At 38.6% G+C, this 14826-nt stretch overlaps 1 protein-coding gene, 1 long non-coding RNA gene, 1 other non-coding gene and 2 pseudogenes across 3 annotated transcripts; 2 read left to right on the forward strand and 3 right to left on the reverse strand.

Moving 5' to 3' along the window:
* Nucleotides 1–2236: 2236 nt before the first annotated feature.
* On the forward strand, nucleotides 2237–2894 carry LOC117636775 (acetylserotonin O-methyltransferase-like). The gene is made up of 2 exons (XM_034371443.1): nucleotides 2237–2278; nucleotides 2589–2894. The coding sequence occupies exons 1-2, from the start codon at nucleotides 2237–2239 to the stop codon at nucleotides 2892–2894; spliced, it is 348 nt and encodes a 115-aa protein (XP_034227334.1).
* Nucleotides 2895–4334: 1440 nt separating this feature from the next.
* Nucleotides 4335–6019, reverse strand: LOC117637791 (annotated as a pseudogene).
* An 842-nt stretch (nucleotides 6020–6861) lies between these two features.
* Nucleotides 6862–7015, reverse strand: LOC117612334. The gene has a single exon (XR_004583374.1). It is a non-coding gene; the product is annotated as a U4 spliceosomal RNA (small nuclear RNA).
* Nucleotides 7016–8832: 1817 nt separating this feature from the next.
* On the reverse strand, nucleotides 8833–11281 carry LOC117638570 (annotated as a pseudogene).
* Nucleotides 11282–11813: 532 nt separating this feature from the next.
* LOC117638095 lies at nucleotides 11814–13353 on the forward strand. Its single transcript, XR_004587266.1, has 2 exons — nucleotides 11814–12053; nucleotides 12935–13353. It is a non-coding gene; the product is annotated as an uncharacterized LOC117638095 (long non-coding RNA).
* Nucleotides 13354–14826: the final 1473 nt, after the last annotated feature.

Here is a 14826-nt window from a genome sequence, read left to right on the forward strand (position 1 = left end):
TTCTTCCAATATTAAATAATTTGTAAAAATAATGAATGTGCTACTTATCGGATAGGGGCTTCGGCAAGAGTGGTCTTCGCTCAACCCTTGCCGTTTGGCAAGGGTGTGGTGAGTAAATTTCGTTGTGGCCTGATAAGTTGTGTCCAAGAGAGGTATGCTGAACCTTCATCTCGTTCGGCAAGGAGCCAAAGTGGGCGTTCGGTTTTGGTGATTTCTGAAAGGTGACCTCCATAGGCTCTGCATGGCCCTTGCCGTTCGGCAAGGGAAAATTTTTTGTGACAAAGGGCTTCTTGGAGCTGGGAATTTTTGAAGAAGGAAAAATTTTGTGACTGGTCCTTCGGCAAAGAGTGAGGGCCTTGCAACTGGGGCTGTTTCGGCAAGCTTCCTCTACTGTTTTTGTAAGTCCCCTTTTGTTTCAATTTTGTCAGAATCTTAGCATGAGATTGGACCTGGGCATGACCCTTGCCGTTTGGCAAGGGAGCCGGGCCGGGATTGGACCTTGGTGGTTTCGGCAAGGGGTGAAAGCTGGTGGAGCTGGGTTCGGCAAGGATTGGGCCTAAGCCTGCAATTCGGGTGCTCCTTGGGAGCTAGTCTTGCTTCGGTAAGGAGGACTTGGAGCGGTTTTGGTTCTGTGGGTTCGCAAGTCCCAGCTTCGGCAAGTGGTGAGCTCGAGAGGTTTTGACGGAGTGAGCTGAAGATGAATCAACTCCAGCAAGTTTGGAAGGTTTTGGAGCCATGACGGGCTGTCATCAGCTGTGAGGCATAAAGTATTGAATTGCCGATCAGTTGGAGGTCTGGGCACGTTATTGAATTGATGATAGCTTGCCCATTGGTCATAAAAGCGTGGGCTCCGCTTTTGAATCTTGTGGGCGTGCTGGGTCCCAATTGGATTTATGCACGTCCATTTCCTCCTCATTAGCTTTCATGTTTGATTTCATGGCTTAGGTGAGTATTTGGAAGCCTGCAAAGTGATACTCCTTGGCCATGCAAAGTGATGCTGTTGATGAATTGGAATGTTTGGCCATGCAAGCCATGCAAAGTGGCCGAATCTGGGCTATTGCTCATATGCAATATTCATGAATCATATTGTTGAATAGGATTGTGCAATGAATTATTTAAATATTGCATGCTTGTATACAATATTTATATGTAAGTGGAGAAATCTTATCTTGTGGTGAGGATGCACGTGGGCATCTTCAGAGTGGAGCAATTTTCCTTGGCCATGCGCAAGCCATGCATGGTGATGTCCTTGGTGCACTTGGAATCAAAGGCATCGCTCATGTCAGAGAGGCTTTCCGGAGGCATCGCATGTGCCACATGATAACGAGGTGTCGAAGGTATCGTTCATGCTGAATGACAATGGGATGCCGAAGGCATTGCTAGCGTCGAATGATGATGAGGTGCCGTAGGCAGCAGATGCGACGAATGATGAAGCTTTGTAGAACAAGCTCAAGTCCCCATATTTTTACTCTTCAAGGACGTGCCGAACGACACTTTGAATTGAGATGGTGATTTGGCCATGCAAGCCATGCAAGGCGATAGCCACTTTCTGGTTGGCTTTTCCTTAAAATATCATCCTCTGCAATTTGTTGCCTTAGCATTCATGGTGGCTCCAGTAAGGCATTGCCGAACGGCAACCTAGGTGACGTTGATTGTATGGTTGCCGAAGGGCATTGGAGAAGAGGAGAACGACATAAGCCTTTTGTGTCAATTCCCACAGACGGCGCCAAACTGTTGATGCTCAAAATGGTTAGGCCAAGGTTGAGTCCAACTTAGTGATGAGGTGTGATGGATGATGGATGAAGATGAGGACCTTCACCAAGTGTGTGATGATTTGGGCAAACGATAAACATATAGAAGACAAGATATACGTGGTTCACCCGAATGATGGGCTACGTCCACGGAGAAGGATGTTCTCATTATGATAATGTTTGTTTACATTTGTACAAAGGGATTAGACCCAAATATAGAGATAACAAGTGAGAAGCTCAGCCTAGAGATGGATCCAGAAGAGAGAGTACTCAAGAGCCAGTCCCCTTCTAAGGAAAGAGTAGTCTTCTTTTATAGGTGAGGGGAGTCTCCATCTCTTGTAGTTTTCCGATGTGGGACTCCTCTTGCTTTGCTTAGAGTTGTGATTTGTGGTGATGCTTCTTTGGCTAAGGTGATGACCTCTCAAAGCATGGCACTCGAATGATCTAGCCTAGCTAGTTGCTCGGTCAGTTATGGTACAAACAACATGTTTGATTATGTTCCAAAGGCTGATGCTGTAATTATTAAGGTTATTTTATATATATAGTTAAAGGAAATAGAGAAAATTCAACCATTTAAGGAAGAGTAGCCTTAAAATAGCTAGCAGCAAGTTAGCAACACACCTTTAAATTTTTCATTCATCCGGTGACCTATTAGTTTCATCATTTGATTTGTCTGTTAATGTCTACCACTTATTACATCATTTGTCTGCGATAATGCAATAAGAAAAAATGTGGTTCCTCTGCCATCACTCCCTGATTATCTGGCTATAAGTTTTTTTGCTCAATCAACAACACGTTATGACAAAGGATACTCTGATTTTTTTTCGTGAATTGCAGTGGGTTCTTCATGGCTGGGGAGATGATGAGTGCATCCATATCCTTAAGAAGTGCAGGGAAGCTATTCCTGAGGACAAAGGGAAGGTGGTAATCATAGAAGCGGTTATCGATGAAAAAGATGAGAAAGAGGACAGCAAGCTAACAAATGCGATATTGATGCTAGACATGGTGATGATGGCCCATACTAAAACAGGAAAAGAAAGGACCTTGAAGGAATGGGGATATGTTCTTGGTGAGGCTGGCTTTAGCCGACACACTATTACACCGATTCATGCTGTCCAATCTGTTATTCAGGCTTTTCCTTAAATTCAGAGAACAAAAGGCTAAGGATGTGGATTTGTTTTCTCAAATTAGTACTGTTTCATTGTATTGTTCAACTTACCTTGTGGTCTTTCTCTAGTTGCAGCATTGTCAAAATTGTTAAGTTAATAATAAGCCTACTGCTCTTGCTTTATGTAGTCTGCTTTGTACTCTTTAAATGCACATGTATAAACTCAAATTTAGGAAAATGAAAAATTGAAAAAAAATTAGAAAAGGGGGGAGAAACATTAACAAAGCCGAGTATAGGCGCCACGTGTCTAAATAGGTACAGCCGTGCGGCTATACTATTTATCGAGCAGCCAATTTTGAAGTAGGTAAGCGGTAGTGCCTTTGTAATGCAACAGCTGCTTTTGCAGTTTCAAAAGTGATTTACTGTTAAGAAATCAACAAGAATAACTTATTTATTGAAAAAATCAGATTTGAAAACTTATTTTCAAGAGATTATCATAAGATCCATGAGATGTGATTCAAGTGGAAATTAATTGCTTTATAAAAGGCCTAGTTATGGCCTACTGATATCCACTCAGTTCATACTCATGCTTTTCTGATTTTTACCTTTGCAATATCAGGCAAACACAAAAGCATACAGCTGTTCAAAATATCCTCTGTGCACTGTGCGTTGATGATAAGGTGGATCCTGGAAACTAAATTCATTTGGCAACTTGTGAGAACAACTTCTTTCACGAAAACCCTACCTGCCTAATATTGCACATCTCTTTCCTTCACAAATGGCTCCCTGGAATTCACATCTATGATCTCAACCACAAACACTCGTATTCATTTCCTTCAATAATGCCTCTATGGAATTAGCAGTGCGATATCAAAATCAAATCATTTAGAAAATTGCATATAAGAAAAATCAGGGAGCGATGGCAGAGGAACCGCATATTTTCTTACCGCATTATCGCAGACAAATGATGTAATAAGTCACAGGATGAATGAAAAATGTAAAGATGTGTAGCTCACTTGCTGCTAGCTATTTTAAGGCTACTCATCCTTAAATGGTTTAATTTTCTCTATTTCCTTTAACCATATATATACTGACCTTAATAATTACAACATCAGCCTTTGGAACATAATCAAACGTGTCACCTCCAACATTCTCAATGCGGTCATACTCCTGAGCAACAGACACAACATGAGGAATATCAAAGTTGATGCCTCCGATCCAAGGGCATGCCTCAACCAACAAGCGCAAAGCAGTCCCATTACCCGCGCCCACGTCTACTATTGTGTCAACTATTGAGCTATATGAATTGAATTGAATCAATACAGATGATACAGTATTCTGCAGAAAACACTATCTGATTTTGCTTAGCTTCCATCCATTGGCTCTGTCTCATAAGTCGTAAGGACATTGAAAGACAAAATAATGGAAAGAAAGACATTGGAGGGCTGTGAATCACATACAGATAGAAAGATATATAGCAGCCACAATGCATTTGCTCAGATTTTATTGCCAACCATCTAAAGATTACAAACTGCAAGAGCAGTAGGCTTATTAAATCAACAATTTTGACAATGATGCAACAGATAAAGACCAAAAGGTAACTTAAACAATACAATATGAAACAGTACTAATTTAAAAAAACAAATCCACATCCATAACTTTTTGTTCTCTAAATTTAAGGAAAAGCCTGAATAACGGAACAGACAGCATGAATAGGTGTGATAGTGTGTCGGCTGAAGCCAGCTTCCCCAAGAACATATTCCCATTCCTTCAAGGTCCTTTCTTTTCCTGTGTTTGTATAGGCCATCATCGCCATGTCTAGCATCAATCTCACATTTGTTAGTTTGATGTCCTCTTTCTCATCTTTTTCATCGATAACCGCTTCTACGACTATCACCTTCCCTTTATCCTCCGCAATAGCTTCCCTGCACTTCTTAAGGATACGGATGCACTCATCATCGCCCCAGTCTTGAAGAACCAACTGCAATTCACGAAAACAGAATCAGAGTATCCATTGTCATAACGCTTTGTTGAGCAAGAAAACTTATAGCAAGATAATCAGGGAGTGATGGCAGAGGAACCACATTTTTTCTTATCCCATTAGCGTAGACAAATGATGTAATAAGTAGACATTAACAGAGAAATCAAATGATGAAACTAATAGCTCACAGGATGAATGAAAAAATATAAACGTGTTGCTGCTAGCTATTTTAAGGCTGCTCTTCCTCAAATGGTTTAATTTTCTCTATTTCCTTTAACTATATATATACTGACCTTAATAATTACAGCATCAGCCTTTGGAACACAATCAAACATGTCACCTCCAACATTCTCAATGCGGTCACACTCCTGAGCAACAGACACAACATGAGGAAGATCAAAGTTGATGCCTTGAATCCAAGGACATGCCTCAACCAACAAGCGCAAAGTAGTCCCATCACCCCCGCCCACATCTACAATTGTCTCAATCCCTTTGAACACCTCTATACAACTTTCAATCACTGCAGACACAACCACCCTTGCATCACAAGCCATTGCTTCATTGAAAAGCTTGTTGTGATCAGGATTGGCTGCGCCAAAGCTCCATATGTCCTCACCATGTACTTCCTCAAACACTGAATTTCTAATATTACCTTTGATTCGGGTACTGAGGACATGCCATGGTGCCAGCATTACCGGGCTATTCTCTAGCAAAATGAAAGCAGCCATGCTGTTTTGTCATGATTTCAATAGCCGTTTGGACAAAGGTGTTTGTGCATAAACTTTGGGGCCTAATTGGGTTGCTGGCTTTTCTTTGAATATTTTGAGGTGGACTAGGACCCTCATGATGCGGTAAAGGGGAGAAGGATCACATCTTTGAATATTTTGAGGTGGACTAGGACCCTCATGATGCGGTAAAGGGGAGAAGGATCACATCTTAGAGCAGATGATAACTCTAGGAGTGTCATGGGACTGCCATGGCTTTCAATTGCATCAGCTATTCCAAGCTCAATGGCACATTTTACCACCGCGATTTCAACAAACCCGAACACATATTTCCAAATTTCCACTTTGGCATGTTCTTCTTCTTTCTCTTCTCCTCCTAACTCCCTTTGTTTATCTTCCATCTCTTTCTGTGTGTGTGTCGTAGGCTCTAAGGTAGCAATATATATAATTTGCAGGAAGAGATTGGAGTATAGTTATATGCAGAACATGTGTTGAACAGTTTAGGTAATGCAAGGGCAATCCTACCGTAAGGGCAGGGTAGGCAGCCGCCTACTCCATTTTTTGCCAAACCAAAAATTACCCAATACCCAATAAAATCAAATTTCTTCTGCCTACTAAAAACCTAACCCTAATGTATTATTTTGATTGGGATTTTACTACTATCGGACACCCAATTGAAGGGACTTATGTGTTTCTTTTTCTCTTTTTGGGGAATAAGAACGTATGATCTGGCTTAATTTTTTTTGGGTAAAGTGGGGGGTAAACATCCCAGAACAAAAGAAACTATTCACTCTGGTCTAAACAGACTAATCTAGCTTTAGGAATATCTGAAGTATCATCAGCTAAACAAGAACTGACACAACTAGGAGCCGTGTCAAGAATGAACAAGCCCAAAATCCAAGTTATAGCTCTAGTTGGGAAGACAATCATCAACTCCATTCTTCTCTCTATACACATGCGTGAGGGTGAAATTACCAATTTTTCTCATCAGTTCAGAGCAGCTATCAACCAAGGCTGCCAAAGGGTGCAAACGAAGCAGAGAAGGCTGCAGGCAAAGCTTCACAGCCATAACGATACCTTATGATATGTAAATAGTTTGCTACTTTCTCATTGTAGCACAAGAATTTAAGGCGATATTTGTTATTTGAGAAAGAGACTGAATCCAAACTTTTTGGATGTTGAGGGTGACCAATGTTAACCAATGGAAAGAGGGAAATTTGCCTCCAAAACCCAGGTTCGAAAGAGGGAAATAAACTTGGCAATCAAATGTTCAATATCTTGGGACTATATTTATAGGGCCTTACTCCGAAGAGAGAGCCCTTCCAGAAATTCTCAAGGGCACATGGCTGAACCAAGGCCCAAGAGGGGGTTTGGAAATAGTTTTCAACCAGCAATAGACGCGCCTCGGTTAGAACCTCATAAGCTGCGTCATTGCCCCAAGCGCAAAGATACTTCAATCATTGGCTTCCGCTCACTTTTATCCCACTACAGCAACTCAGCCTTTTCTGCTCTATCCATGTGGGACTACAACTTCTTCTTTTACAATTGATAATTACAGCATCGGCCTTTGGAATACAATCAAACATGTCACCTCCAACATTATCAATGCGATCGCACTCCTGAGCATTTTTTTCTATTAAAATATACTCGGTTTTATTAATATTTCTCTCCATTTTTTTTCTAATTTGTTTTGCAGTTGCTTCTCACTCACTCTTATTGAGCTACTTTGAAGCTTGTATTTTGTCATTGTGTGATGAAAAGTGCTAATTGGATTTGTTCGGCATTAATATTGGTGCTGATGGGTTTGTTCAGCTTTAGAAAATAGATGAAGAATTTGTATGACAAAGAGTGAACACGAAGAAAATAGTGCTTTCACTTGTGTTATTATATAGTATAAGTGTGATGAACTTGTTAAGCAAATTTGGAATGACAAATAATTTGAGTAATTTTTGGTTGTATTGGATATTGGGTAATTTTTGGTTTGGCAAAAAATGGAGTAGGCGGCTGCCTACCCTACCCTTAGGCAGAATAAATTTGATTGTATTGGGTATTGGATAATTTTTGGTTTGGCAAAAAATGGAATACGCAGCTGCTTTCCCTGCCCTTAGGGTAGGACCACTCCTGCATTACCTAAATTGTTCAACACATGTTCTGCATCTAACTATACTCCAATCTCTTCCTGCAAATTATATATATTGCTACCTTAGAGCCTACGACACACACAGAGAAAGAGATGGAAGATAAACAAAGAGAGTTAGGAGGAAAAGAGAAAGAAGAAGAACATGCCAAAATGGAAATCTGGAAATATGTGTTCGGGTTTGTTGAAATTGCGGTGGTAAAATGTGCCATTGAGCTTGGAATAGCTGATGCAATTGAAAGCCATGGCAGCCCCATGACACTCCTGGAGCTATCATCTGCTCTAAGATGTGATACTTCTCCCCTTTGCCGCATCATAAGGGTCCAGTCCACCTCAAAATATTCAAAGAAAAACCAGCAACCCAATTAGGCCCCAAAGTTTATGCACAAACACCTTTGTCCAAACGGCTATTGAAATCCGGCAAAAACAGCATGGCTGCTTTAATTTTGTTAGAGAGTAGCCCGGTATAGCCGGGCGGCTTTAAAAAAATAAGGAAACAATCCGGTATCCTGTTTAAATTAGTACAACCGATCGGCTATACTATTTTTTAGGAAAATCAAAAAAGACCGAGTATAGCCTCGCGGCTAGACTATTTATCGACCGGTCAATTTTGAATTAGAGCTGGGGCCAATGCACGGAGTAGCGGTAGTGCCTTTGTAATGCAACAGCTGCTTTTGCAGTTTCAAAAGTGATTTACTGTTAAGAAATCAACAAGAATAACTTATTTATTGAAAAAATCAGATTTGAAAACTTATTTTCAAGAGATTATCATAAGATCCATGAGATGTGATTCAAGTGGAAATTAATTGCTTTATAAAAGGCCTAGTTATGGCCTACTGATATCCACTCAGTTCATACTCATGCTTTTCTGATTTTTACCTTTGCAATATCAGGCAAACACAAAAGCATACAGCTGTTCAAAATATCCTCTGTGCACTGTGCGTTGATGATAAGGTGGATCCTGGAAACTAAATTCATTTGGCAACTTGTGAGAACAACTTCTTTCACGGAAACCCTACCTGCCTAATATTGCACATCTTTCCCTTCAATAATGCCTCTATGGAATTAGCAGTGCGATATCAAAATCAAATCATTTAGAAAATTGCATATAAGAAAATAACAATACTATATTATGGGCCATCATCAAGAACATATACCCATTCCTTCAAAGTCCTTTCTTTTCCTGTGTTAGTATGGGCCATCATCACCATGTCTAGCATCAATCTCACATTTGTTAGCTTGCTGTCCTCTTTCTCATCTTCTTCATCGATAACTGCTTCTATGATTATAACCTTCCCTTTGTCCTCAGGAATAGCTTAGCTTCCCTGCACTTCTTAAGGATACGGATGCACTCATCATCTTCCCAGTCATGAGGAACCCACTGCAATTCACGAAAATAAAATCAGAGTATCCTTTGTTTGTTGATTGAGCAAAAAAAACCTTACAGCCAGATAATCAGGGAGCGATGGCAGAGGAACTGCATATTTTCTTACCACATTATCGCAGACAAATGATGTAATAAGTGGTAGACATTAACAGACAAATCAAATGATGAAACTAATAAGTCACAGGATGAATGAAAAATATAAAGATGTGTTGCTCACTAGCTGCTTGCTATTTTAAGGCTACTCATCCTTAAATGGTTTAATTTTCTCTATTTCCTTTAACTATATATAAATACTGACCTTAATAATTACAACATCAGCCTTTGGAACATAATCAAACATGTCACCTCCAACATTCTCAATGCGGTCATACTCCTGAGCAACAGACACAACATGAGGAAGATCAAAGTTGATGCCTCAGATCCAAGCGCAAAGCAATTCCATTACCTGCGCCCACGTCTACTATTGTGTGAAGCCCTTTGAACACCTCTATACTATTGACGCGAGTCTCCTAATTAATCAAGGAGATTTACTTCCTTGATTAATTAAGGGATTTACTTTCCTATTTTTATATAGTTGATAAATCATTGTATAATTAGGAAATACTTTCCTAATTCTTTACTGTATCTAATTCCTTGTATAGCACATGCAAACTCTTATATATACCTCCTCATGGAGAAGAATAAAGATGTCCTAATACATTCAAACCATATTCATATTTTAGCATGGTATCAGAGCCTGGTTGGAAGGTTGATATATTTAGCTCACACAAGACCAGATATTGCATATGTTGTGAGTGTGGTAAGTCAGTTTATGCATTCACCCAGTGTGTCTCATAGGAATGCAGTTGATCAGATCTTAAGATACTTAAAGTCAGCACCTGGGAAAGGGTTAACGTTCTCCAAAAATAGAGATCTCGAAGTTGTTGGATATACAAATGCTGATTGGGCTGGCTCCGTTACTGTCAGACGCTCTACTTCAGGTTACTTCACTTTTGTGGGAGGTAACCTAGTCACTTGGCAGAGTAAGAAACAAAATACGTAGTTTCTCCAACTAGTTCTGAAGCAGAGTATCGAGGAATGGCTCAAGGATTTGTGAATTACTATGGATAAGAAGACTATTGACACAATTAGGGTTCAAGCCAGAAAAGCCAATGGAGTTACATTGTGATAACAAGTCAGCCATTGATATTGCCCATAATCCAGTTCAACATGATCGAACTAAACATGTTGAGGTGGATAGACATTTTATCAAAGAAAAACTTGAGAAGAAGATCAGCCGCCTATTATTCGTAAAATCAGAAGATCAGTTGACAGATATCTTAACCAAAGCTGTCTGTGGAAGAGTATTTTATGACTCACTTACCAAGTTGGGCATTGGTGACATATATGCACCAACTTGAGGAGGAGTGTTGACGTGAGTCTCCTAATTAATCAAGGAGATTTACTTCCTTGATTAATTAAGGGATTTACTTTCCTATTTTTATATAGTTGATAAATCATTGTATAATTATGAGATACTTTTCTAATTCTTTACTGTATCTAATTTCTTGTATAGCACATGTAAACTCTTATATATACCTCTTTATGGAGAAGAATAAAGATAACATAATACATTCAAACCATATTCATATTTTAGCATATACAACTTTCAATCACTGCAGGCACAACCACCCTTGCATCACAAGCCATTGCTTCATTGAAAAGCTTGCTGTGATCAGGATTGGCTGCGCAAAAGCTCCATAGGTCCTCACCATGTACTTCCTCAAACACTGGATTTCTAATATTACCTTGGATTCGGGCACTGAGGCCATGCCACGGTGCTAGCATTACCGGGCTACTCTCTAGCAAAATGAAAGCAGCCATGTTGTTTTGTCCGGATTTCAATAGCCGTTTGGACAAAGTTGTTTGTGCATAAACTTTGGGGCCTCATTGGGTTGCTGGTTTTTCTTTGAATATTTTGAGGTGGACTAGGACCCTCATGATGCGGTAAAGGGGAGAAGGATCACATCTTATGATAGCTCTTGGAGTGTCATGGGGCTGCCATGGCTTTCAATTGCATCAGCTATTCCAAGCTCAATGCCATATTTAACCACTACGAGTTCAACAAACCCGAACATATATTTCCAGATTTTCACTTTGGCATGCTCTTCTTCTTCCTCTTCTCCTCCTAACTCTCTTCGTTTAACTTCCATCTCTTTGTGTGTGTGTGTTGTGCCGTAGGCTCTAAGGTAGCAATATATATAATTTGCAGGAAGAGATTGGAGTTGAAATCTTTAGTTACATGCAACATGTGTTGAACAATTTTGGTAATGTATCATTTTCATTGGGATTTTTTCCAGATTCAACCACTCAATTTTAAATGTATTTTCATGTAATGGTAGACATCTTTTGCCCAATTGGCTGGAAGGAATTTTGTCTTGTATACAAAATTCTTTCTTTGCCAAAGTATTTTATCAAAAAGTTTATAGCAAATTTGTCTTGCCCCCTTCAAATTCAATTTGACTTACCTACAACCCTTCACTTTTTGCTTTTATAAGTAATACCCTGTTTTTATCAACCAAAACTCATGACTAAGATCCAACTCATCAAATTACCTTATTAAGCTATATATTTGATTTATTATGATTTTTAAGTTCCCAAAATACCCCTATTTACAATTGAGCGTGTAAGAGGCTGGTGTTCGAAGTTTTGCACCCTCTATTTATTGTAGTGATCCTCGCCAGAATTTGTGTCTGCAATTAATTATCTGTTTTGATTATGGGGTTAATTTTCTTAATCCTACGTTTTGATTATGGTTTTAGTTTGGAGATTGGTGTTCTGATTAGGGTTCCTAAAGGTGGAAATTTGGTTGAGGGGTTTCTTCTGTTGTAGTTCAAGAAATTCCAGGTATTGAAATTCCATTTGAAAATTCCGGAGCATTCGACACTGACTAGCAAGTGTGAGTGGTCTGCCGTCAAATTGCAGGTAAAAAACGTCTTTCTCTTCTATGTACATGGAGCCCCGTTCATTGTTAGTCCTAACCAAAGCAAAATTGGGTATCTGGGTATTAGTATACCTACACGAAAAAGATGGTTTTGATTTTTGGTTTTTTAAAACCTGGTTATAGACCTACAGCATACAAACTAGAGCAAAACCAGAGCAAACTTGGGTATCTGGGTATTAGTTTACCTACACGAAAATAGATGGGTTTGATTTTTGCTGTTTTTAAACCTGGTTTGATTTTTGCTTTTTTTTGATAACCTGATAACAAGTTCTGTTGTACATGATCCTGTTTTTTTTAGAATCAATTTTTAAGTTATAGTGATTGTTAGTTTTATCCTGCTAGTACTGAAAATCAACATCGGCCCACCATGTAGGTAAATATTGATTATGTACCTACAGATAGCTTATATACCCAGATACCCAATTTTGCTCTGGTTTTGCTCTGGTTAAGTTTTATACTTTTGTATAGTGATTGTTAGTCTTATCCTACCAGTATAGAAAATCAACATTAGCCCTCCATGTAGGTAAATACTGATTATGTACCTACAAACAGTTTATATACCTATAGGTTTTCTAATCATTAAATTATTTTCACATCTTGCATACTGTGTGAGTTTGGTTTTAATAATCATTGTCATCAAAGGAGTTTTTTGCTTCTGTTATCTTGTGCTTTTACAATAGGCTTTGCTATATATGATTACGTTTTTTTTTTCTATATATTTTTTGAGATACTCCCGTAACTCATAACAGTTGTGTTCTTTTTCTTTTAGTTGGTTAGGTAAATTATTCTCATCATTTTTATTCTACCTATCCAACAAACAATGATTTTTCTTTGCATGTAATAATCTTGGATACTTGGGTAGGTACATTAATGTTCTTGTGTTCTAATATATGTTCAAGATTCAATGAGCTTGAGGTTGGGGCATTTGAGATGACTTACCTTGTGCCGGATCATCCTCCATGTGTACTAGAGACCGACTTAGATGTGCGTGTAATGTATCTGTCCGTGATGAATGAGAAGAAATATACAGTTACAATTGCTATTAAGGAGTTTTTATTTCCTGAGAAGCAAAACGGTGTTGATGATATGTTTTGTGGTGATGGTAATACGCATAATTGGGAAATATGCAGCACCTTCTGGTCATACATACTTGTCTCATTCTTGGAAGAACTACATCAATTATGTGGGTCAGAATAGTGATTGTTGTACATGATCCTGTTTTTGTTTTTGTTTTTTTTTTTTTTATACTTCTGTATAGTGATTGTTAGTTGGATGGTTAAATTGTTGGTAGGCAAACTAGTTCACCCCATCGTGCCTATTGTGAGAAAGCATGTGCACCACACTGAGAAAAAAGTGAATGGCAGGTACCCTGCTCATTTTTAGGTCTCTCCCATGCTTCAAAGTGTACCTGGTTTTGGGTTTTATTTTTGCTGTTTTTAAACCTGGTTTGATTTTTAGTTGTGATCCTGATAACAGGATCTGTTGTACATGATCCTGTTTTTTTTTAAGAATCATGATGTTAGTTTTATACTTTTGTATAGTGATTGTTAGTTGGATGGTTAAATTGTTGGTAGGCAAACTAGTTCACCCCATAGTGCCTATTGTGAGAAAGCATGTGCACCTCACTTTGAAAAAAGTGAATGGCAGGTACCCTGCCCATTTTTAGGTCTCTCCCATGCTTCATATTGTACTCCAAAAAGAAGGATAACTTCCTCCTTTATCGCCTATGGTTGACAATAGTTTATAGACAAAACAAATGACATCCACCAGGTACACCATCAAAAATGGATTCCAAATTGTGTAAACCCCCTTTTTTTACTACACCTTTGGTAAGACCCCTGCAACAAGTACAATATCAGCAAATTCCAAGCAGGTGCAAAAAGTAGAATTGGATTGAATAATTAGTCTGGAGAAACATTGGTGCCTCAACAACATGATTTGCATTTGCAAAATGACATGGTAGTAGATACACTGTTCATCCCAAAAAAAAAAAAAAAACTCTTAATTCTTACAATGCTTGGTCAGAAAGCTTCTGAATCACAAACTAAAACAAAACGTAAAAACATTTTTGTCCAACATAATATCGCATTCCAGAAATGTAACAAATGCCAACACACATGCATGTCATAACCCCCGGGTAGTTTTAATGTCGTCTGCAACATATCATTCATCTTTTAAACTTTTTCCATCATGAAGAAATTTGTTGTTGCACGATATTCCTTCATTGTGTTCTCTGTAAAACAAGGTGCCATGTTCTGACACTTTGAGATAGTTGAGATATAGTACACACAGTGACCCCACAGTCGACGGTAGAGAACCCAAAAAAATAAAAAAATGAAAAAGAATAGTTTGATCAGGTGCATACAAAAAGAATCAGTTTTTTTTTTCCTCATCCAGTTTTGATCACACCTATTCTGTACCTACTTCAAAAAAATAGTGTGCCCAATGGAAATCTACAGTTCAAAGGAAATTAACCGCATTACTTACGAGTCATCCATTTGTTGTGGGCAATTAGTCGATCGCCATAAAGGATAGTTAACATCAGTAGCTTTCAGCCATTGAAACGTTTGTTTCTCACCATTGAAACATTCAATCACATGATTCCAACTAACAATCACTATACAAAAGTATAAAACTTAAAAATTGATTCTAAAAAAAACTGGATCATGTACAACAGAACTTGTTATTAGGTTATCAAAAGCAATATATATTATATGACCAAACTGTTTTGTTGATCCACATCAAATTTGGAAC

This window comes from Prunus dulcis, chromosome 8 (assembly GCF_902201215.1).
Source record: "Prunus dulcis chromosome 8, ALMONDv2, whole genome shotgun sequence".
In the NCBI taxonomy this organism is placed as follows: Eukaryota; Viridiplantae; Streptophyta; class Magnoliopsida; order Rosales; family Rosaceae; genus Prunus; species Prunus dulcis.

Excerpts from the sequence above, each read along its gene's own strand:
- LOC117636775 (XM_034371443.1), top strand. The coding sequence starts at position 2,237 with ATGTTTGATTATGTTCCAAAGGCTGATGCTGTAATTATTAAG. Across the intron at positions 2,279-2,588 it reads CTGATGCTGTAATTATTAAG|TGGGTTCTTCATGGCTGGGG; the intron begins GTTATTTTATAT and ends CGTGAATTGCAG.